At 38.4% G+C, this 23,698-nt stretch overlaps 2 protein-coding genes and 1 long non-coding RNA gene across 3 annotated transcripts in view; 2 read left to right on the top strand and 1 right to left on the bottom strand.

The window, feature by feature from the left end:
* Positions 1-23,698, top strand: part of LOC146482704 (uncharacterized) — a 120,213-nt gene that overhangs the window by 90,340 nt on the left and 6,175 nt on the right. The gene's annotated exons all lie outside the window — the stretch shown is intronic.
* Positions 453-3,742, bottom strand: LOC146482707 (uncharacterized). Its single transcript, XM_085106726.1, has 4 exons — positions 3,575-3,742; positions 2,422-2,496; positions 1,527-1,706; positions 453-835 (listed from the first exon to the last, which is right to left on the bottom strand). Exons 1-4 carry the CDS (start codon positions 3,631-3,633, stop codon positions 661-663), a joined length of 489 nt encoding a protein of 162 aa, XP_084962852.1. The 5' UTR covers positions 3,634-3,742; the 3' UTR covers positions 453-660.
* Positions 5,163-20,833, top strand: LOC146482708 (P2X purinoceptor 4-like). Its single transcript, XM_085106774.1, has 12 exons — positions 5,163-5,322; positions 7,118-7,295; positions 9,479-9,626; positions 10,613-10,736; positions 11,203-11,286; positions 11,812-11,953; positions 14,223-14,308; positions 14,549-14,593; positions 15,762-15,852; positions 17,309-17,374; positions 18,516-18,620; positions 19,619-20,833. Exons 1-12 carry the CDS (start codon positions 5,189-5,191, stop codon positions 19,667-19,669), a joined length of 1,254 nt encoding a protein of 417 aa, XP_084962900.1. The 5' UTR covers positions 5,163-5,188; the 3' UTR covers positions 19,670-20,833.

Genomic DNA, 23,698 nt, shown 5'->3' on the forward strand with positions numbered 1-23,698 from the left:
TCACTTAATTACATATGTACATATTATTTGTTTCTTTCTCGGCATATTAGCATGTATTTTGCTAGAGGCCTAAACAGCCTCAATCAGATCCGAGGGTAAATAAAGTTTAATTTCATTTCATACTATCACTAGTATTTCACTGTCATACTCAAAAGTGCTGTTTACATCCAATCAGATCACGTATATTAAAAAAGAAGAAACAGAATGCCGGATTCTTCTTTAGTTTGGAACACAAGTTTTATGGATTGTCCACATAATGAATGTATACTAACTCAAAATTAAAGCCGTTCTGTTTTTAAAAACCTTGATTTTTCTCCTACGGTTACGCATATGCTTGTGGAAAAGGAGCGGCTATCGACAATCAAAGCATGATAAAATTTACAAGCTGGGGTCATGGGCTAACTTTGTGAGGAACGCTGCATTTTTGTACACACCAACGGATGAAGACCATAGACTCGCAGATACTCTATTTAATTCACTATATTTACATATTTACACAATGTTTTTACATATTTATAGGAAAGCTACTATGATCATTTATAAAATTGTTTTTACATTCGCGAGTAAATTCTCAGTCGTCGCTCAACTCCTTAAGTTACATTGACTGCATATGAAGGACTAATTCTCACTCAAGAAACTTTCGTAATGTCAATCCTCATTTTACATTGAAGCGAAGTGCAGGTTGGGGAGCGAGCGAACAGCCCATTTTTCAAGGGGATTTGCTTTTTTATAGAGATTGAACTGACAGGCTTCGTGTTTGAGTTTTAACGCAGCCACGTTTTGCTGTCCGTTTGAACACTGCCAATGAAGACCAAACTCGTTTTGTTCTAGAAGGCTGCAAGAAAATAAAGGAATAAAATTAGTTGAACTTCAGTAAAGGTACCGACAATCCGGAATGTCAAGACTAGGTGGTCACTTATGTGAAGTGGTCTCTTACTTGAGTAAAGACCACAGGATCAAAATTTTGAGTCATTAGCCTGTATTAGTTCCATTCACAAATTCATGCAAATTCCCGGACCAAATACAAATACAGAGCTTGCTCGCAGGCTGATCATCGAGTTACTTGACTCAAGTGGAGATTTCGGACGTTACAGTGGTCGTGGTCGCCTACAAGAGGTAGTCACTTAGGAGAGGTCGAAACTAAAGAGAATAACCGAGCAAATATTTGGTATTTTTTTTTCAAATTGGTCGCACATGTAGGTTCGTCTGTATATTTAGAATCATATTGGTGTGAGGGGTTTGTCTCGCCTTCTCCACTATTCAGTCGTTGTCATTGCGCAAAGATAGCACCGAAAGTTAGGAAGTCCATCCACCAGGAATATTTTTCTCTATTCAACCGTAGTCATGTCGAAAGAAAAATACATAAATCTAATGTATTTCTCACGGTGCAGATGGGCAAAGAAAGTTTTCTTACTGTGGATTGTGAAGCTGGCGGTGTTGTTTGAGAAAAAATCAGCTTCGAAAGCTAAATCTGTTGTTACATTTTTCTTCATCAAAAATATTACGCACAACAAGTGGTTTCTCACTCTAAATTGATGTCCAGAAAGTCGTCTCTCTCATCTGCAAGATGAAGTGCAGCCTGTCCGAAGCGGAGCTTTTTCTCCAAAGTTTCAATTTCAATTTCCATTTCAGCGGTTCTACGTTCTATGACGTCTCTGTGCTCGGGCCTAAAGGCCGGGTAATACATGTAGTGCTCTTGAAGTATCCTAGAGAAAAGTTAAAGGAAAAGTTTGTACGTAAAATGATTAGTGATCTTTATGTAAAGCAATAGTCATTTTAGCATAGAAATAGTAGTTTTTTAAAAGTTCTGATGAGTTGACCGTGTAAAAATCATTCATTTTCACATAAAAAGCTTTGCGCTTAGCCTCGCTTTCGTAATGAGGTTCAAAGCAACAAGGAAAGATTTGCATTAACAAAAAAAAACCAAGGAAATGGCCTATTTCAATATAAGCGGCCAGTTAAGTCGCTGCTCATTAACTTAGAGATCACTTTAATGGTATATTGGAGGCGGGAAGGTCAGTGTCAGACTTTCCTTCTTCAGTCAAGCGTTAGTGTTGTTTACGTGTACCCAGTCACTTTTTAATTTTTTTGTGGAGGAAAAGAAAATTGGATGGAAGAGTGAGTTAAGACGCGCGGGGTGTTACGGGAAAATCTCGCATCCAATCTTATCTTCCCTCGCCCCACAAACAAATTGCGAGTTAGCACCAGTCTGCATAAATGGGTAACGGTGAACAGTAAACCTTGCGAAATACTTGAAGTAAAACCCACTATAGACTAGCATTCTATTCAAGACGGGAGTACTGATAAAAAACTTTTTTCTTGCTTCATGCTGAAATAAAGCTGTTAAGCTGTGGCCTTACGGGTATCCTGTGGCTTGAACGCGATTACAGTGGTGAATATATTGACAACTGAAGAACTTACTCATTCAAACACTTTTGTTGTTCTTGAAGACGAACAATGCAGTCCGCTGCATCCTGTATTTGTCCGTGCAGCCGTCTAAATAAACGAAGAGAAGTGTTAACTCAAAGACACTTTTTATATGTATAAAAACAAAGGATATTACAGCTACAGCTAAAATGTTTAGCGACCCTTATAACCAGTAACCAAGAAACTTCATTTTTAGGAAGATGAGCTCCTTTTGTTGATGTGCGTAACTTTTGCTTATCTCGAGATGAACGGTGCCTACTCAGAGCTACTCAGAACAAATATATTTTTGTGCGGTTTATGATTATGCGGGAAGAGCGGATTTTACTATGACAAGGGTTTTTAGAATGCAGCAAAACAAAAATTAGGGGTAACCACACATTTATCAATAATATTTAAGCTTGAAGAGAATGTCATACAAAGCTTAATGTATTTTTTTTTTAACTTTTCTAATTATTAATTTTTTTTCAGGCTTTCTTTTCGCAAGTTGCGTACTTACTGCGAGGATCTTTCTTCCATTTAATTTTCTAATTATTTCTGCTTATTTATCTCTAAGAATGCCGCATAGGGGCGTTTTTATCTCCAGTTTTCTTTTTGGATTCCAGTAGCCCTTACTAAGAACTACTTTTTCGGCATAGTCATAAACTGCGCAAAAATACTTTGTATAATTATAAGTAGGCACCGTCCACAAGTGCCAATTTCTTTTAGCGTGATCTCTCCTAATTGAGAAGACTTGAGATAAGTAGTATTTGACTAACTAGGCAAATAAACAATGCCATGAATGGCCAAACAGAACTCGAACAAGAGAACGATCAAGGGAATTGTAACCTGCGCAAAAGCAATCACATCTCGAAGCAAAAACTTCGGTGTAACCTGCCGCCGAACACGCGAGAAAATGAGAGTAAAACCGAGGCAAGATTGGTTTTGCTCAGTTTTGTGCATGATTGGTTGAAAAGTAATTTGTATGGAAGGAGTTATATTCAGGGTGAAAAATGATAAGTTTCTACAGTCATAACAAAAGCACACCTGAAAAGGATTCAGAAACTACGATACGCGGCATTGCGCACAATTTTCCCGCGGAAAGTTGCCCGATGCGGTTATTTCGTTTGAACGGAAAAAACTCGATTTAGATTACATTAAAAGCACTAACCTTTTACGATCAGCTCTTTCTCTTTTCTTTGCCTTAAAATAGCTGCAAACTTGTCCCATTTTAAGAGTTTAACTGATTTCTTAATTCGATTAATCTGGAGCTTCAAAAAACACGGCTACTTGAGGTGCAATACTCTTTTCGAGTGAAGTTTTTTGCATTGTGACATAACAAACGAGAAGAAATGCGCGCGCTTTTATCAACCAATCAAATTCAGTTTGGATCTGCTGTCAATCAGTGGAGCGTGGGGAAAGATCTTTTGCGCGAGCTCGTCTTTTGTCTTCGGAGCCCCCGTTTCTTTTTCTGATCAGCGGTTGGTCATGGTGACTTTTCGAATGTAAGGTCCAGGGCAGGAGTGAGGTTCAGCAAATGGAGTGAAGAGTGAAAGAGCGTCCTTACAATTCAATAAAACTTGACGCTTAGTTTAACTGCGTGAAATTTCATGTAACTGTACGCGCTACTGCTAAATTTCACTGCGTATCCTCCACACAAATTGTTCGCGCACTTATAAGTAATTATTAAAAAATTATTAAAACAGTTATTCCGCTTGTTGGATCTGAGATTATTACAGCCAACCAGTCAGCGCCACGCGCCTCGTTGGCTATCTATCATCTCATATCCAACGCGCGCTCGTGAAATAATAATTATTATTGTTAAATATTTGGATAACGCGTAAGAAAAATGTGGAAATCAGTTCTATTACTTCTTTGTTGCAGTGCGCAGTGTAAATGCGCACATGTGGGTCTTTGTTTTCAACGCAGATACCACTAATGCCGTTTTATTTTCTGATCACTAACTGGAGTTGTTTCTCGGTAGCCCCGAGTTCATCCATACCCAGATGTTCCGCCTCCTGCCAGCAGGGATTCTTAGCCATGTTATGTTGAATTTGAAATATTTGTTTCTTCCTGTTTGTTTCATTATCCCTGAAAAGCCCCTTTGGGGGCGGGGGAAAGGGGGGGAGGATAATTAAGTATGTTTTTATTACTTATTTATTATTACTCCTTATATTTTCATCGTAACCGTGAATACACAATTCAAATCCTGGTAACAGAACATCGCCGAAATTTGGGTAGTGTTATCTTATATTGAGCTTGGGCTTCCTGGGCCCCGGGGGAGAGAAGATCAGTTTCCGGGAACGCGAGGAAAACCTCCTGGCCCTAGTTGTTCAAAGAGCGGATAATTTTCAGTGGATAAGTCGTTATCCAGCGGATAAAATGTACTCCAACAAAAGCTTTTGGCAAGTTTTTCGCACAATCCCATACTTAAATTAGACAGACGCTTCTACTTTATACACAAATTTTAGGGCTAAGGAAATTCTTGCACGCATTTTATCTGCCGTATAGCGACCTATCCGGGGACTGGTAAACAGAGTAAAAGGAAACCCATGTCCACCCGGAACTAAACTCGTTGCTCAAACTTTCACCAATTATCATGTCCTTTTCAGGAATACCACAAATGTTTGTTGCACTGCATGTCGATATGTCGTAAAAAGAGCTATTTTCGGCGTCGGCCGGCGCGTGATTTTCGCGTGACCTGAGAACGACATCAGCTTTGTAACCAAGCCAGTACTGAGTATTTCACTTCGCTTCGCTTCCGGTTACTGGGACACGCAGAAAAATGGCTGGTTTCTGCAAGGCTCTTTCTACGGCTTTGTTTGAGTACGACACAAGCAAAGTCGTCCACATTAAAAGCAAAACGATTGGTGTTGTCAACAGGCTAGTTCAACTGACTATAATCTGCTATATTATCATGTAAGTACCTTGTTAAGCTTAATAATGTCTTGCTCATTAATTTGTCAATTGAAATCACTCGCGCATACTCAGCTAGTGAACAGTTTTGGTTTTTTTGTTCCCTAAGTTAATCGAAATCCTTCAGATTGATTCAAAAACTTTGGATGTGCTTGGAGATTTTCAGCATAGTTTGATTCTGTATGAAATTTAGGGCAGTCTATGTATTTGCATAATAATTTGTCGAGCTGTAATGTATGCGTATTCTTTTGTGTGCCTAAGCGTTCAGAGAAATATAAATGAAAGTGCCACGTACTCTAAAACGGCTCCTGATATTCAATCTATGGACAAAACTATTTTCTTTACAATATCTCGGAGACCATTTCATATTAACGTGAGAAAAAACTTTCCGTTTCCAATACATAGTCTAACGGAGACTGAATTACCTTTTTTATTCGTTTAAATATTTACATTTTAAAATTTGTTTTTGAGTGAGAAAACGTTAGATTCCTTCACAGATGATCAAAGTATCAGAAATAAACCTGTACAGAACTGCAGCAATCCAAGATTAAAAAAGATCTAAACTATTGCGAAACCTTTGAAAAAAAAATTCAGAAAAGGCCATAATTTTAAAATTAAAGAACATCGTAATCAGTTTGTTACAATTTACCACATGATGGAAATGTCATTGTTATAACAGCACTGGAAAAATATAAACATAAAAATGCTAATTTTAAATTTCAAAAAGTGTCAGCTTAAGAAAGGGGAAACAAAGAAATAACCCAAGCTTGTGTTGAAATACCTTCTGACTTGCTCATTAAAAAAAAAAAGAAAAAGAAAAAAAGAGCTGCTACATTAGTAGCCTGTGGTGCAGACCTGCGTATTTTGGGGGCAAGCAAATGCTCAGTATTTTCTTTCCAGAATGTCTTATGTCATCTTGGATTATGATGAGATGAAGACTGGGGAAGTAAAATGTACCCAACAGGGTGGGTGTCAGGGAGAAAAAGGAAGGAGGGGGAGGGGGTGGAGAAGAAAAAATTTGCTTTCTCCCTCCGCCACCTCCCTGCCCCCTTTGACTCGTTCCAGCTCCCTACGTTTGGAAATCTAAGATGGCAGCCCAGTGCATGAACAGTTACTGTTAATGCATCACTCAGCCATAAAAATATGTTCACTCTAAGTAACAGCGGTTGTATTAGACCTGTTGAAGTTGGAGATGAAAATGCTGGTGAGGGGGCGGGGTGGGGGGGGGGCGTGGGTACTCAATAAAGTTTTATACGGAGAGGCCAAACCCTGACCCTGTTATATATCAGTTTTGGCAGAAAAATTAATGGTAGGTAGGATATGATATCACCCAAAGAGAATTTTTTTATATTCAAATAAAAAAATAAAATAAATGGGAATTTCAGTGGAACGTATGGAGTGGCTCTTCTCTCCACTTTTTCCAGATTGAATTGGAATTCGGAAATGTTGTTTTCTGTGGATGGAGGAAAACCGGAGTACCCGGAGAAAAACCCTCGGAGCAGGGACGAGAACCAACAACAAACTCAACCCACATATGACGCCAAGCCCCAGAATCGAATCCGGGCCACATTGGTGGGAGGTGTGTGCTCTCACCACTGCGCCATCCCTGCCCCCCCAAAGATTTGATAATATCCACAGTACTTTTATAAGAAAAGCCTAAGGATAAGATAGGAGAATTTGTTCTTTGATATTAAGATGATCAAAGTAGCTACTGGAGAAATCATTTTTACTGGCAATCAATTTGTTTGGTGCCTGCTGGTCCATGACAAAAAAAAAGATTTGTTTTTACCTTTTCCAGCTATGTGATCATCTACAAGAAAGGTTACCAAGACACAGAGACACCGTACAGTTCTGTGACGACCAAAGTAAAAGGGACCTCATTAACAAACTTGACACATCCATTGAATCAAAGCAGTTTCCCTCTGTATGGCGGCGTTCATGTATGGGATTCATCAGACTACATTGTTCCTCCAGAGGTAACTAAAATAATGTACCCGTATAAACATTGGTGCTTTAGCTAATAACCAGCTTGTTTGGCCCATTTTAGGGAAGTATAGTTTTGGTCAATTTGTTTCAATTTTGTTCTTTTATTTTTTTCCAAAAAATGATTGACACCAGTTTTCCCTAATACATACCAAACAAGCAATATTTTCTAAGAAAGCTCAATTATTATAGTTTGACAATATTACTCAAATTATAACATGGCACATTTTTCCAACGGCCAATATATAGTGATGTGCATGACAGAAATGAATCGGAATGTACCTATTCATTTTATTTTCTTAAAATCTGAAATCATCATTTCAGGGCCTGTTTACATGGAAGGAGGGTAACCCTCCTAGAAGGGTTACCCTTGTAGAAGGGTCATAAGATAGCCCTCCTTTACATGTGTAGGGTTATCTCTAGGACTATGTCTGCCAACAAAGCCGCAGAAACCTGAAGCCATCACTTTGAAATCGATGCCACTGAATTCACACTTTGTCTTGTACTCTTTGATATATTTGAGAAGCAGTTCAACGGTTTCTGGTGTCCATGGCAAATTTTTTGCCTTTTTTGACGAAGACGTTGGTCGATTGGTCCCTTTTCTTTTCCCTTTCGATTTATTGCGTGGATGATCAAATACAGCTCCATCTCTTGAGCCTTCATTTCGGTCAAGAATTTTGTCTAGTATTAATAAAATTGGACAATCACATCATCAGGAGAATGTTTGATTCCAGCCATCAAGCTGTTGCCCTCATTCTGACTTGCATTTGCCACTCTTGTCAGTATAGTTCTCCGAAATAATTCTCCAGGTTTATAGATGTGCAAAGCCAATGTTTATAGTTGACAAGAATGTAACTGTAATCTGATCGCCATTAAAAATGATTCTTATAGGAGGGTAACCCTACCTTGAGCATTTACGTGGCTTAAACAGATGAAACGTTTACAATAGAGGAAGGTGACCGCACCCTTCTAGGAGAGTTACCCTCCCCAGCTCCATGTAAACAGGCTCTCAGAGAACTGGTTTATTTGCAGATTAGTAGAATTCAGATTATTTATGTCTGTTAGGGGTACAAATAAATTCAAGCTGAAAAATGCCACCGCCCACAAAAAGTAGTTTCTGATTCCTTTTAGGGGGTTTCCTTTTAAGGTTTATGACAAGTACTGTGGAATTCTCAACACTCAAAGGAAATGACAACTGATTAATTTTGAGAAAGTCTGAGTTTGTGATTAGCTTAGTAGTGAGTAAATTAACAACAGTATCCAAAAAAATGTGTTTAAAGTAGCTAGAGGTTTTATATACAGTAGATGGGTCACCACACAACTCGTAGAACTTCTCACAGGATTGCATTGCGTAATTGAAACAATAGCAGAGCAATAAAAAAAATGAAAGCATTGGACCCTAGCACTGAAACAATGGAGGTGTGTGGTATAAAGGCCCAAGGAAATTAGAGGTTCTAATTAAAAGTGCTGTGTGCTATATCTGTTCAAGATTAGCAGGAATCTGCTGTATTGTGCAGTTCCAGAAATAATCGATACCCACCCCATTGAAGGTTATCGGAAATTCTTAGGTGGAGTGGGGGGAGTCAATATTTTAGAAGCAAAGTATGAAGCTAAACTGGAAATTCGTAGAGGGGGGGGGGGGGGGTCTTAAAAGTCAAAATATTAGAGGCAACATATGAAGCTAAACTGGAATTTCCTGGGGGAAGGGGGGGTGCAAAACAAAAAACCTTCCGTGAGGGGAGTATGGATATTTTCTGGAACTACACATTGCATTTTACGGAAGTTTGTGTAGACCTTTTTCATAAATGGCGGCCGATAAATAATTCTTTTGTTGTCATGAAAATAAGCCCTACTAGCTTTGTTAGCATGGGCAAAATTCACGAGAATTTTTACTCTAAAATGAGGTAAGTAGGGCTAATTAACATAGAGTATATTGAAAACAATAATGAACTGGCTGCCATTTATGAAAAAGGTCTTTGGAACACTCCCATGCATCACGCACATGAAATTTATCTGTTTACTCAGGAAGTGAAGAAATAGCCACTGTTTTCGTGCTTTTGCTTGCTTCAATTAGTCTTGTCTATATTATCATTGTATAGTATAGGCTTCACAAGTCTTTAGTTGACATGAATGCAGTGCATTGTCTTGTTCTTAAAAATTGACTTTTGTATCGCAGGAAACTGGAGCTTTCTTTGTGATGACCAACATGATAATCACGCCTGATCAGACCCAAGGCACATGTCCAGAGGCACCTGGTGAAAAAGATGTAATATGTACTAATCACAGTGACTGTACACCTATGGAACCTGTCGAGTATGGACATGGTAAGTTTGGTGTTACATAAAAAATGCTAAAATGTAATTTTATTAATGTTTAACAAAGCACACCAGTAAAACAAAGGAGGATATAAAGCAGTGCTCTGATTTAGAGACCTTGTTAACTGACACTTGTACATTTATTTAATTAGCCATAGGTTGTAATGGTCACTGCTGGAGCAAGGAAGTACTTACATTATGAATTTAGGGTTTCAATAAAGAAAAACATTTTGTTACCTGAAGAGTGAGCTATACACAATCAGCTACTCGAGAGTTACGTGTAACAACTGTTATCATAGTGTAGATCAACTAATCAGCAGGACTTTGTTTAACCTAGCTAGATATATATGGTTAACCAGGTGCTCCTGCGTAAAATAATATTGATATTAATAACTTGAGGATTTATTAATTATTAATAAATCCCCAAGTTGAGTATTCAGGTAAGAGTAACCACACACACAAAAAAAAAACACAGAATTGATCAGAAATGCCTTGCATCCCACATAGTAGAAACAGTAATTTTCTAAATCAGAATGGTGTATTATTCAGTGAATGACAAAGGCATACTCAGAAAAAGGAAATATGAGTGCTCCTATCAGGAGTCGAACCTAAGAACTTCTGATTACTAGTTTGGATGCTCTACCACTGAGCTACAGGAGACTTGTTTGAGCTGAAGGCCATTAAAATAGGTTGATGGGACAAACATCCTGCATACTGCTAGGATTGGAATGTGAATGTGACTGGCAATGAAATAAATGTGATGGAATATTTTAAGCCTGGTGAATAAATGAGAATGATGTATTATAAAGTGAATGGCACAGGCATACTGAGGAAAAAGGAAATCCGAGTACTCCTATCAGGAGTCGAACCTAAGACCTTCTTATTACTAGTTATTTTCTAGTAATTTTCTAGTTTCAGAAACCATAGTACACCTTTCCCTGCCCAGCTTATCAGATAACTTGCTTATTGGTTACCATTTTTGTTATTTTTATCAGGTGTAAGGACTGGGAGGTGTGTCCCTGCTGATCAGGGTATTGAACCACGGAAAAACGTTTGTGAGATTTACTCCTGGTGTCCAGTCGAGGTTGATGTACTTCCCATGCCTGACTTTAACCTCAAGTAAGATACTTTGGTTTCATCGTGACAAAAAAAATTCTGTTGGAAAATACCGTAATATAAATGTTATTAAAACATTTTTAGGGGTGCTTACTTGTAGTTATGGTAGTAATGAAGCCTTGACATCATGATAATTGATCAATTTACATTGCTTTTATTGATATTATTTAGTGACTCTATGAAAATTGTGCTTAAATAAGATGTCTATAAGCAGATGTTTCAAGGATAATATTAATGCCAAAGGTAAAAGTGTAGTTAATATATAGTTTATAGTTCTAGTCAAATAAAGTTGTCATCATCTCTGCAAACAAGCCAGTCAGTTGACTGCATGAGGTTTAACCAAACATGAATCAGCCAAACGACGTACCATGACGTCATCTGAGTCTGCAGAATACAGGAGCATGCATGCATGCAGTTTTGAAGATGGGTTAATCATCTCAGTCTTATTAATTTCAATTTATCTCTGCAGGGAAGGAGTGCCACTTCTAGAAACTGAAAATTTCACAGTATTGATAAAGAACAGTGTCCAGTTTCCAAAATTTAAAGAAGCCAAGTATGTATTAAAAAATTAACCATCAGTTCCTTAATAGCTGACTTATCTCAATATTATTTTAACTGTCACTTGGACAAAGCAAAAAGCCATATTCTGCTCAAGTAAGAGAGCTCTATGATATGAACAATAATTGTTCATAATTATTATATTTCCCAATTTGGGTAGCTCTTTTCTGGGGAACCGAGGCGAAAAAGGTGTTGGCATTAAAAAGCTCTGTTAAGCCCTGCATTCCTCAACCCCAGTAAAGTCAAGTCAAGTCAATTTATTTAATTCACACAAATATTACAAATTAAGATGATTATTTTTGAAACTAGATCACTCACATTAGTATAACAGATACAGTACACACAGTAAAGAGAAAGATTCAAAAATAATTTACATTTGCTCTCTAACAAGCCCCCTCCCTGTGGAGTTTTTTATTTACACATTTGACCCATTTTGTGCTATGTAGAACAATCCATCTATAGTTAGGTTTATTTTATAAGTATGTGACGTAAATGCTTTGACATCCTCTTGTTCCCACAGGCGAAACATTCCTCCAAGTAAATCTAAATCAGATCTGAAGAAATGTCTTTATCATCCAGTTGATGATCCCCTCTGCCCCATTATCAGACTGGGAACTATTGTGAAGGCAGCGGGGGAAGACTACAATAAACTAGCTTATGAGGTACTACTGCTCAGTAACTGAATCTTAATGTTCTGCTTCTTTTTCAAGATTTTGTAATTTTCTGGGTGTTTATTGAGGGAAGACTGAATGAGGTTGGGGTGGGGAGGGTTTTGCTAAAAGGCGGCCCGAGGTCCACCTCAAAGCCCATGGCCTGGAGGCCTTCACAGCCTGCGGTCCAGTCCATATTTTTTGTCAGCAAATGTCCACTGACAAAATTTTGCATCATCTTCGTATGAACATTTGTATGTACGGGCGCAACAGCTAGAAGGATCACACAGGATTAAAATGATTGAAATTACAAACGAATCGAGTCTCACCGTTGTCCATCAACAAGTCGGTCGACCACACTCACATGCCAATGCACATCTCAGCATGCACTGTAGTATACCGCTGACCAAAAAATCTGGAAATACCACAAATAATGAAACTTAGCTAATTTTCCCTACTTTTTTGAGGTAGAAAAAGAAAGATCGAACCTGGATCGTCGGATTCCCGCCAAGCAGAACTTTACCACTAGACTACCGACAACTGACTACCGGAATTAGCAACGTTTGGGCTAGAATCCTTTATACCCCAAATATATAGGCTAACTGCAAGCTATCTGAGCTAAATTAGGCTAAATTAGTTATCCATTATCTTGAAGTGGGCATAAAAAAAATGCCTGGGCCGTGAACTGAGGTGAGGTGGGCCGCGGGCCATGGGGCCATGAACTGGGAAGTGGGCCGTGGGCCATGGGCCGCCGGGCCGTGGGTTTTGAGGTGCACCGTCGCCCGCCTTTTAGCAAAACCCGGGTTGGGGAGGGGAATTGAACACATTGGATGTCAGATCTGAAGATCGGTGTTTCGAGGCCTAGCGGTTGCCATCGTGTTCACTCACGACTTAGACAAGAAACTGTGCTTCATCTCCACTCTCTCTTCATCCAGGGCCCAGTCGTTCAAAGAGTGGATTTAACTTTATCCAGCAGATAAGTCTCTTTCCAGTGGATAAAATGTATTTGATAGTTAGAGTACATCTTATCTGCTTGATAGCAATAAATTATTTATCTGCAGGCCAGTCTCCAGTTGTTGAAAGAGTGGATAACTCTATCCAGCAGATAAAGTGTACTCCAACCAATATTATGCATTTTATTCGCCGTATAAGAACGTATTTGCTGGATGAGGAGGGTGAGAAGGGTATAGAAATACTCCCACAGTAGTTGCTTCATGCATGTTGCAGAAACTTGTTTAGGTCTGGCCATGTATAATATGGGGCAACAATTTCTGCATGATACTACCTTAATACAGAGATGCAATTGAAGAGCTTAGTGGCAAAAAGGTTTTGGTGACTATACAGCACAAAACTGATCCAAATAATTTCTCTAAATTAGATCTTTGGCGTACAGTGTAGTTGTCATGGTAAGAAATGTCAATTTGAAGTTCTGTCTTAAAATTTTGGCTTTCATGCTCAAATTCAAAGAATGAGCATTTAAACAGAGCTATAGGTTTCTACAGTGATTTTGTCAAGTTAGTAAGAGCTAATTTAGAGAACTCAGGATTTCCAGCCCTAATCATGACTCATGTCCCTCTTCCACCAAGCTCTTCAGTTAATATTTTATTTTGTTTGAAAGTTTGGAAAAGCACAGTGGAGATAGTGACAATTTTGTAATGTTCGATCTAATTTGTCCATAGGTAGCAGATTTTGTCCTTATGAGAAAGTTTCCTGTGCAAGTAACTACTTGCTTATATAGCACAAAACTGATCCAAATAATTTCTCTAAATTAGATCGTTGGCGTACAGTGTAGTTGTCATGGTAAGAAATGTCAATTTGAAGTTCTGTCTTAAAATTTTGGCTTTCATGCTCAAATTCAAAGAATGAGCATTTAAACAGAGCTATAGGTTTCTACAGTGATTTTGTCAAGTTAGTAAGAGCTAATTTAGAGAACTCAGGATTTCCAGCCCTAATCATGACTCATGTCCCTCTTCCACCAAGCTCTTCAGTTAATATTTTATTTTGTTTGAAAGTTTGGAAAAGCACAGTGGAGATAGTGACAATTTTGTAATGTTCGATCTAATTTGTCCATAGGTAGCAGATTTTGTCCTTATGAGAAAGTTTCCTGTGCAAGTAACTACTTGAGGACAGCTTCCTTATTCACTGTAGTTGTCTAAAAAGAATACGTATGTCAACTTGAGGACAGCTTCCTTATACACTGTAAACCTTTGTCTAAAAAGAAGAATTTATTTGTCACAGGATATGATATCCAACTGTTTATTCTCCACATTTTTCACTGCAGGGTGGTGTTATGGCCATCATTATCAACTGGAACTGTGATTTTGATCCTCTTACTTACTCCTGTGAGCCGAAGTATTCTTTCAGAAGGTAAGGTGAATGGAAGATGTTTGTACTTAACGGGTGCATGTATCAAGTGAATGGCACAGGCTAGTGGCAATGGAGGAAAAAACTTGGCATAAACTTTTTAATATACAGTGGCCTCTATATGTCAACCACCACTTGGTTTCAAAGGTGTAAGTTAACGTACCAGTCTATAGACAGACATAGGTCACTGTGAACTACTGAGTCCTGGAAAATAACAACTTTAATCCCCTTCTATTTTTCCAGGCTAGATGATGCTGATGCACCTATTGCTGCGGGATATAATTTCAGGTAACAATAATAATAATAATAATAATAATAATAATAATAATAAATGCCGAATTTAATTTTTTTTTTAAAAACTTCATGACATTTGTTTTTTTTTCTTTTTCTTTACAAAAACGCTGTTGCTTAAAAATATTATCTTTTTTTAATCGAAATGAAATGTGAATAGGTTTTTAATAGCTCTTTTTTATATACTTTTAACTTGTAAATAGCAATTTGTGTGTTATATTTTAATAAAGAATTTTCATTATTTTTAATAAATAATAATAATAATAATAATAATAATAATAATAATAGCTTCATTTCTATAGTGCTCATATCCTGAGCTCATGGTGCTTTACAATGTAATTAATAAATAAATAAATAAATAAAAATGATTTACATATCTCGAGCATGAAATAAAATATATCAAAATCTATTTACAATTCACAAAGAAAAGGAAATTATTTCTTCTAATTATTTTGCTATAAAATTAATATATAATAATAATAATAATAATAATTTATGCAAAAAACTAAATATACATTCTATAAGTATCGATATGTGATACATGTACAGAATATTAAAATCGATTTACAAAAACATTGACCTACTTCGATAACTAAGTCTGTCCACTAGATAGCTAGGTGAAAGGTTATTACAGTGCAACGAACTCAACTGGAGCCACTGAAAAAGCCGACACTTTGAAATGTTCTCGTTTTTGATTGGTTTACAAACTACCAAAGCCAGACTCCTTTGTTGTAAACGTGGCCTGTGATTGGCTGATCAATGTTGGGTGGCCCCGGTTGAGTTCGTGGCACTGTAAGTGATTTAAAAACAAACAAAAAGAAATTTAAAAACAGTACGGTAACTTAATTAATCAATTTTACCCCAGTCCTTTTAATTTTTTTATTTCTTGAAGTCAAAGTAATCAGTATTGAAAAATCTGGGCAAGCAGTACTGTTGTACTAGTTTTCAGGCTTCTATAGAGCGTTTTCATTCACGTGACTACCGACCATATTGGTTTACTGAAACAAAAGAAAGTATTTGCATGAAAATAGAGTTCAATTAGTTTGGGACACCAACATGGCCGCCATTTCTTTGTTTTGGGACACCAACATGGCCGCCGTGACGTCATGTGAAAACCCTCTATATGCTCACTAAATAGTATTATTATACACTTACATTTGACTAGATATGCCAGGTTTTACGAGAAGGATGGGAAGTTACACAGAACCTTGTTCAAGGCTTATGGGATTCGTTATGTGGTTATGGTTTATGGTCAGGTATGTTGAATAATAAGTATTACTAAAAACTGCATCATTGTATAATGCAATTCGAGGGATTTGATTGGCTTAGCGGCCATGGTATATGAGCAATTATACCATGGCCGAGAAATGGCGACCATGAAATTGGCTTCTGGTCGTTCTTGCACAGCGAAATCAGTAAGATCTAGCAATATTTCTCGGTTGTTTTTAATAAAACAGTTATTCCACTCGCGCTTGTTGGATATGAGATGATTATAGCCAACTCGGCGCTACGCGCCTCGTTGGCTATCTATCATCTCATATCCAACGCGCGCTCGTGGAATAATTGTTAATTGTTAAAAAATGGATCATTGTATAATGCAATTGGAGCGATTTGATTGGCTTAGCGGCCATGGTTTATGAGGCATTATACCATGCCCGAGAAATAGCGACCATTAAATTGTCTTCTACTTGTACTTGCAAAGCGAAATCAGCAAAATCTAGCAATATCTCGTGATTGTTTTTAATAAAACAATTATTCCACTCACGCTTGCTGGATATGAGATAATCAGGATAGCCAACTCGGCGCTACGCGCGCTTGTGGAATAATTGTTAACTATACTTGGTCTATAGGCGCAGGTGTACATTATAACTACAAGGGCCCATGGACTTGTAATTTGCTTGAACAGTGTTTTGAATAGGGCCTGCTTCCTCGAAGCCGATCAACGCTAATCCCGATTAAAAATTAACCGAGGTTTTCATCTCGCTCATTAAAAATGTATTTCAAAAGCTAATTTTAAGCTAATGGTAATGAAAAGTTCAAGTCAAAACTAAAGGATAAAAATCTTTTGGAAGAATCTTTATTGGTTAGTCATTAAACCTGAATCAAAGCTCATGTTAACCCAGGATTAGCTTTATCGAGCTTTGAACAACTGGGCCTGTGGTGTCATTTAAAGGGACAGTATCACGCTATTTTTAGTAACACATCAAAAATCGGAAAGACGCTATTCGGTTGATAGCAGCCAAGATATAATGACAAAATTCCATTAAAAGACTATACGAATGCAAAGAAAGTATCCAAGTATATTTTCGCTGGCAGATGACCAAAATAGAGAGGGGTTCAAATTTGAAAACGTCTGGCGGACGTTTTCAAATTTCGCTGTTGTAACGCACCAAAAATCGCTGGTTGTACTATATTTTGGTTTAACCTTTCGTCTTAGACTCACTATTAATATTTCTTTAAATAAGCGATTGAGAAATTAATTAACACAGTGTTCAAAGTTTAAATTTAGTGAATTTTGGCCAAAAATCGTGATAATCTCCCATCGATCTCCCATGATACTACCCCTTTAACAGTCTAACTATTGGCGAACTTGTGGCCTCGGATTTGCGGATAGAATTGGAATTTGGAATGTTGTTTTTTGAAGAGAGGGGTACATCGCAGAACCCAGTATTACTTCTCAAACAATAATCTAACGTTTTTTCTTCCTTGTAGGGTGGTAAATTCAGTGTGGTACCATTGTTTGTCAATTTAGGCTCTGGCCTTGCACTTCTGGGAATCGTAAGTTCAGTGATATGTTTTGGTCATTATAGTATTGTATAACTCGAGTAAATAGAAATCAACACCCAAGCCGAGTGATTTTTTTCCATGTAAGTCTTCTCGATGTTTCCGTCGTAACAACTGAGGTATTATGTACTTGTTAGGGAGCTTAAGCAACGACGACGGCAACGGCAACGACAACGTCACCGAAGCAAATATATCTTTACTTTATTTGCGCTACTTCGCGATTATTTCAACTCGCTCAACTTTTACAAAAATGGCGAACTATCCAGGAACCAAATTGGTAGGAGTGGCGTACAAGTTAAGAAAGAAAATGAAAAATTCACCGTCGTGCGTTCACGTTCTCCACAAAACATTAAATGTGGTAATTTCACGTTGTTGTTTTGCATAGGCAAAGAAATGTACGAAAATGTAAAACGCACGTGCAAAGCGATTGTTTTTGCTCATTAAACCTTCTGTTTTGTGGCGTTGTTGTTGTCGCTGCCGTCGCCGTCGTCGTTGCTTAAGCTCCCTATTGACTGAGTGGGAGGGCCGGGTGGGAAAAGATTTGGCCCGAGGTCATGGCGTACGGACCTCGTTTCGCTCGGTACAGCAAACCGTCTCTCCCCACGGGATCAATACACTAGCATCGATAAGGCGTGAATTAACTTGCCCCTATTTTTAGTTCAGTTCGGTCGGGAATACAATTAATTCTCACTAAGGCCATGTTAGAGAGATGTCCGGCTATATAAAGAGATTTACTAAGGTTACAAACAAACAAATAAACTTCGGCCGAAACCAGCCAACCTGATGGTGTCCGTCATAGAAAGACAGGATCCTTCAGATTTGGCTACGAGTACAAGATTGAGTACGTGTAAGACTTTTCAAATCTAGTTTGCGTGGTTTAGATAACCGCTTGTCACAACAATCTTGTTTCTAGGGTCTCCTCATCTGCTGGTAAACAACGGGAAGGAGAGAGAGTTCTGGGGATGTGACTGATTTGGGATTTGAAAGTCGTATTCGTTCTCCGATCTGAAGATCCCTAACTGTTTGGCTTGCTTTGGTGTTTGCTTTAAGCGAGTTTGTGGTTGTGTCCACCATTTACGTAAGCCCATAAAAAAGTTATTAAATTACATGCTTTGTGTTCACTTCTCTCTTATAGGCAACCGTTTTTTGTGATGTTGTCGTGTTGTACGTGGTCAAAAGAAAGTCTTACTACAGACAGCAAAAATACCAGTATGTACACGATCCAGACGAAGAATCTGAGGTAAATGGTTCTCATAATTATCAATAATTTTAGTTAGATGGGGCTGTCATGGTTGAAGTTCGGTTCTTACATTTTCTGTTTTTGCGACGTGTTGAAGTAAGGTCTGTTTTGAGATACATTTGTACGGGATGGAAGTACACAGCAATGGGGCATTTCCGAATTGCTTTGAACCTCGTTACGAAGGCGAGGCTAAGTACACGAAGCCTCGGTTTCATAATGAGGTTCAAAGCAACTCGGAAGTGGCCTATTCCAGAATGTTTCAGTCGGGGTTGAAATCAGATTCTGATTCAAAAGCTAGGGGCACGAGTCATCTTCGAATGTATACCGTCCAGAAATGCACGTTAAGTCTCCCACTCTGGATTTGGGTACGTCATGTTGGACAGAGTTGTTTGGCATTTTCATGTGACATTATGTTGACAGAATTATTGATTACGGCTATAGGACACTTAGTGATATCTATCATAAGGGGGTATAAGGAGGTCTGTTGAGGTCTTGCAACGCCGGAAAAACAGCTAACAAAGCGCTTTCTTGAGTTTTCTGTGCCTTGAAAGCGTTTTTGGCCCCTTGGCGGCGTGAAAGGCAGAACGAGAACAAAGTTTGTGGAGGCAGTAAGAAACCTGTAGTTCTGAATTAACTGATGAAGTATTTAGGGTGAAGTTTTGGGGATGATTTCCATTTCTGCAGTTCAGCGAGCGTTCGACAAAGAAGTCGTACTTGAAGCAATGCTAAAATTGGGTCTAGTCGCTGGTTAGCCACTAAACAAAAAAAAAAACGCTTTTAACGTATTGGAAGCAAAACAGACGAAAACGCTTACTAGGCAGGCGTGAATAGGTGATCTATTGGGGGACAATCCTCGTTCCCAGAGCCTACCATCTTTAAAAAAAATCGTGGAGGCTCTGGGGACGAGAATGGGGGACAATCTACAGAGAGTTTAGTTGTTCGCGTGTGTTAGTTGTCTTGGGGTGATTCACTTCTTTCTGAACTCGATTATTTCACAGAAGAAAGGATTGCTCAGTTATACCAGGAGCCAATCGCAGGACAAAAGATGACGAAGAGATCAATCACATGGAATACTTCATCGACTTATTAGTCTTCACAAAGCAAAACAGCATACCCAACTTTATTCGAAGTATAAGCCAAATGGACTGGTCCCCTGTTCCCTTCAACTGTGTTGGTGAACATCCTTTGTGGGACTTTGTGATTGTTTAGATGCAACGCGGCGTTGGAAGTGACCCAACCTGACTACCTAGAAAAGTCTTAACGGAACTGAAATAATCTCGTTTGCCCAATGCTGTGGCATTGCAAGAGGGAAAAACCTTGTGACTTTTACACCTTTTATGAGTGGCAGTGAAGTAGTGTGTCCCAAATTTAAATCAGCTGCGGGTTGAATACCTGTTATATGGACTGGTGAATATCTGTGAAGTTGCACGCGGCTAGTACGGTTCTATTCATTTTAATCGTTAAAGTCCATCGTTCACAAGCCCGATCGCCGCGAGGTGCTTAGAAATAATGATTCTTTTAGTTATTTTAAAAAAAAGATGTTGTATGTCTAAAGATATAGAGAACTCTTTTAACCTCATGGCAAGTACGTTAACGAAAGGTAGCAAACGTTGTTCTGGTAAACGAGGCAGCGGCGGCTCATTTTAGTATAAAATTATTATCAAGTGAAAGGAATCGTGATTGTGTAGGATATATTTTCATCAAAAGTTATTTTATAGAATTTAGAATGTTATAAAGTGATAGATAGATTAGTTACCAAATATTTTTCTTCATTGAAATTCAGGATATCTGCCTAGCCTATGTTCCCTGAAGTACCGTGAGGGACGTAATAGACGCCCAGGGAGGGGGTGGTAGGAAGACTGGGACCGGGACGCTTTTTTTTTCCACATAGGGGCTAAGATGATCATGAAGTGTTGGACGACCCAAGCAAGGTTAGAGAACAAAACATCAACCCTCAAGTTGAAGAGTCCTGCTATAGCTGAAATGCTTTAATGTGCAGTGAATGTGTTAAAATCCAAAACACTTCAACTCGATGTTGGCGTCACTGTCCAAGTCATTCCCTTCATTTCATGTTTACCTATTTCTCTTTCCCTGTCAATACATTAATCAGAGAGACACTAAGATTTATTAGGTTATTTGAACGTTTCTGCCCTATTTTCAGAAGGGCAGTTTATTAGGGACGAGGCGTTTATTAAAGGACGGTTTTATCACAATGACCTGTGTTCGTTTGTTAGATGAGGGGCGGTTATTATCATTATCATTTACGGTGCTACGATGTTAAGGAGGTGAACAACCTCGCGTCCCTGAGACGGAAAGAGAAGAGATCCTGGGATCCTGCAAGACCCCTCAGGTAGAGTTATGCGTGGTGACAGGAAAAAGCTTTAAGATATCATGAAATTGTGCCGAGAAAACGGCGAGTTAGGCTGAAAATAAAGTTTTATTAAATAAAATAAAAGACTCGCTCTTTGTTATTTTCAAGGATTCGCGAATTCTACTCTCCCAGTTTTCCCGTGATCCTTTCATGGGATAGTCATTTACTGATTTGAATTGCAAACATTTTCATCTCATTATTCGTGATTTAACGTCACCTTCCACATGCGACAAAAACAAGAAACCCAACATGGCTTCCCGCAAACTTCGAGCTTGTTCTTTTGGTTTTGTATGCATGGAGAACTTCCTTCTTTTCAAGAGGTTACTGTAACGTCGATGATGCCTGTGGGAAAAAAGTATCGGCCGTTAATCACGAAAACATTGCTTTCTGGACGAACACTGGAAACACGTGCTGACGAGGCAAAAATTGTGAACTCGGGCTTGTCGATAAATTTCTTCGCTTCTTTACAAGGTAATTATGACGTTCTGCACTAAGAAGAAGGTCAATGTATTATTTATTATTATTGTATATATTTTGCATGTTACTAAATTATCTCGTATTTGTTTAAAAATTCGTCCAAATATTATTCATCTCATGATCAAGTTTGCCTCGTTAATCTAGAAATTGTTTATCTCAAGTATTCATGGTCATTAAACAGTCGTCATTAGAGATTAATGTTTATAGTTTATTAGGCTTTATACGTGGTCTAACTTAAAATCCTTTCGTTCCCTTAGGGTGCCTTGAATACTGGTTTCTGTCTTTAAGAAGATTTACAAGAGGGCACGACAAGGACAAGCGAAAGGGCTGAAACACTACTTAATGAACGTAAGTTAGAATATTTATTTGTTTATTTATTTTTATTTATATTTAGATGCAGGAAGAGCGATTTATGTCTATAGTATTTGAAGGTGGGCTTTAGGAAGAATTTCGCTCTTGGAAGCCCATTGTATATCGCTTATGCGCCTCCTTCTCGCGGGGGCACTCCAGGTATTTGTCTGTATATCGTGTCCAGGGAATGGCCGGGCATTTGAACCGAATTTGTGCTTTGGTCTAGCAGAATTCGTTGATGATTACTCACTCAAAACGGGATTCAAAATAGGTTTTGAAGGTATCAAAATACATCGCTCTCTGTAAAACACGACACACAGTGATTGATTGAAAAGGAATATTTGTCCTCGAGGAAAGCCCTGGGAGAACTCAAGGGTAGGATTTTTGAACGGGCTTTTTAGCCCCGGGAGGCGGGTGTTTGAACAAACCAGTCTTCAAAAGTTCAAATGCCCTTGGGTTTCCCGGTTTCCCAGCCGGCAGGGGGATGGTGAAGTTTCGAATTGATCGGCGCATTCCCGCTGTAGTTTAGATTGTCAGATTAGTGTTTGGCGTTTTCTTGCACCATCTTTTTTGGGGGGGCAAACAAGCAGCCACAGTAACTGTGATAGTAAGTGTATCTTTGACTTTTTGAAATTCCACTCTTATAGGTCAGTTTTTTCCGTCAAACTTTCTATTTTTTCACTAACATGTTTCTTCACATATAGTGAATGAAACCAGGGTTGAACCTCTTCAAACACCCTTAAAGCAAATTGTTCCGATGGTTCTATATAAGGCAGGATTATGTATGCACAAATGTTTGGTTTTACTCAACAGTGTCGATAAGGTAATTTGGCCTTCATAAAGAGATTGGAGAGCACGTGTTTCGAGCGTTAGTCCTTCGTCAGGATCCAGTTGTTCGAAAGCCGATTAACGCTAATCCACGATTAAAAGTTAATCGAGGGTTTCATCGTCGCTCGTTAAAATGGGTTTTAGGCCTACTTCAAGCTAAAGGTAAAGAAAAGTCTAAGTCAAAACTGAGGGCCAAAAATCTTTAGGAAGAATCTTTGTTCATTAGCAATTAAACTCGAGTCAAAGTTTGCGTTAATCCAGGATTAGCTTAATCGGGTTTTGAACAACTGGGTCCAGATGAATTCACTCACAAAGGGCCAACACTCGAAAAGTCAGCATTCGAATCGCTTTACGGTTTCAAAATTACCTTTTCAACTCTGCTGATACAACCAAATATTCGTTTCCGTTCCCCACTGGGACTATGTATACTATGTCTCTAACTCAATGCTCTATCGTTTTTACAGGCTGCTTAGTGCCGTTGTTGCGTCGATGAAGTGGAGAACTGACGAGGGGACAGGCAAGGCACAAGTCAAACACCAGCGGAGGATATGGAACAACTCTTACTGTTTGTAAGTTAGATTAGTTAGGTTTTAAATACAAGACTGGGTGCACTATAAAGAGAATATCGCTCCAAAAAAAATCGCGGTTGGAAGATCTGGTCATGGGTTCCCACGTCATCTTAGTTTAGAGGCAAACATGCAGGAGAGCTTACATTAAACATGTGAAATTTTGTATTTCTTTAAGCCCATTCTAATTTGTTAGATTTTGACAACGAATTTTCTTTTTTTTGTTTTTTTGTTAAGAGGTGTATGTTTCTTCAACTCAATATTGAGAATAGAGACGGAGTCGATGCTACCACTCAAACATCTTCAATCAAATTGGCTAACAAGCATGATATCGCACGGGATATGAGTTTCCAAAATCAAATTTGAGTAAAATCTGAGATTGATATGGAGAGACAACTGAACAACAGTGCCACAGGAAAGTAACACTTGGAGTAGCTTTCATTTGAATGGGCACGTTTTAGGATTTCATTCCCAAACTCATCAGA

This window comes from Pavona decussata, unplaced genomic scaffold (assembly GCF_977016875.1).
Source record: "Pavona decussata unplaced genomic scaffold, jaPavDecu1.1 SCAFFOLD_44, whole genome shotgun sequence".
In the NCBI taxonomy this organism is placed as follows: domain Eukaryota; kingdom Metazoa; phylum Cnidaria; class Anthozoa; order Scleractinia; family Agariciidae; genus Pavona; species Pavona decussata.

What these genes read in the sequence shown, in the direction of transcription:
- LOC146482707 (XM_085106726.1), bottom strand. Translation starts at nt 3,633, where the DNA reads ATGGGACAAGTTTGCAGCTATTTTAAGGCAAAGAAAAGAGAAAGAGCT. An exon ending in GAAAGAGCTGATCGTAAAAG is followed by an intron (nt 2,497 to 3,574) that starts GTTAGTGCTTTT and finishes TCGTTTATTTAG; the next exon opens with ACGGCTGCACGGACAAATAC. An exon ending in CAACAAAAGTGTTTGAATGA is followed by an intron (nt 1,707 to 2,421) that starts GTAAGTTCTTCA and finishes ACTTTTCTCTAG; the next exon opens with GATACTTCAAGAGCACTACA.
- LOC146482708 (XM_085106774.1), top strand. Translation starts at nt 5,189, where the DNA reads ATGGCTGGTTTCTGCAAGGCTCTTTCTACGGCTTTGTTTGAGTACGAC. An exon ending in ATAATCTGCTATATTATCAT is followed by an intron (nt 5,323 to 7,117) that starts GTAAGTACCTTG and finishes TACCTTTTCCAG; the next exon opens with CTATGTGATCATCTACAAGA. An exon ending in GCCTTGCACTTCTGGGAATC is followed by an intron (nt 17,375 to 18,515) that starts GTAAGTTCAGTG and finishes TCTCTCTTATAG; the next exon opens with GCAACCGTTTTTTGTGATGT.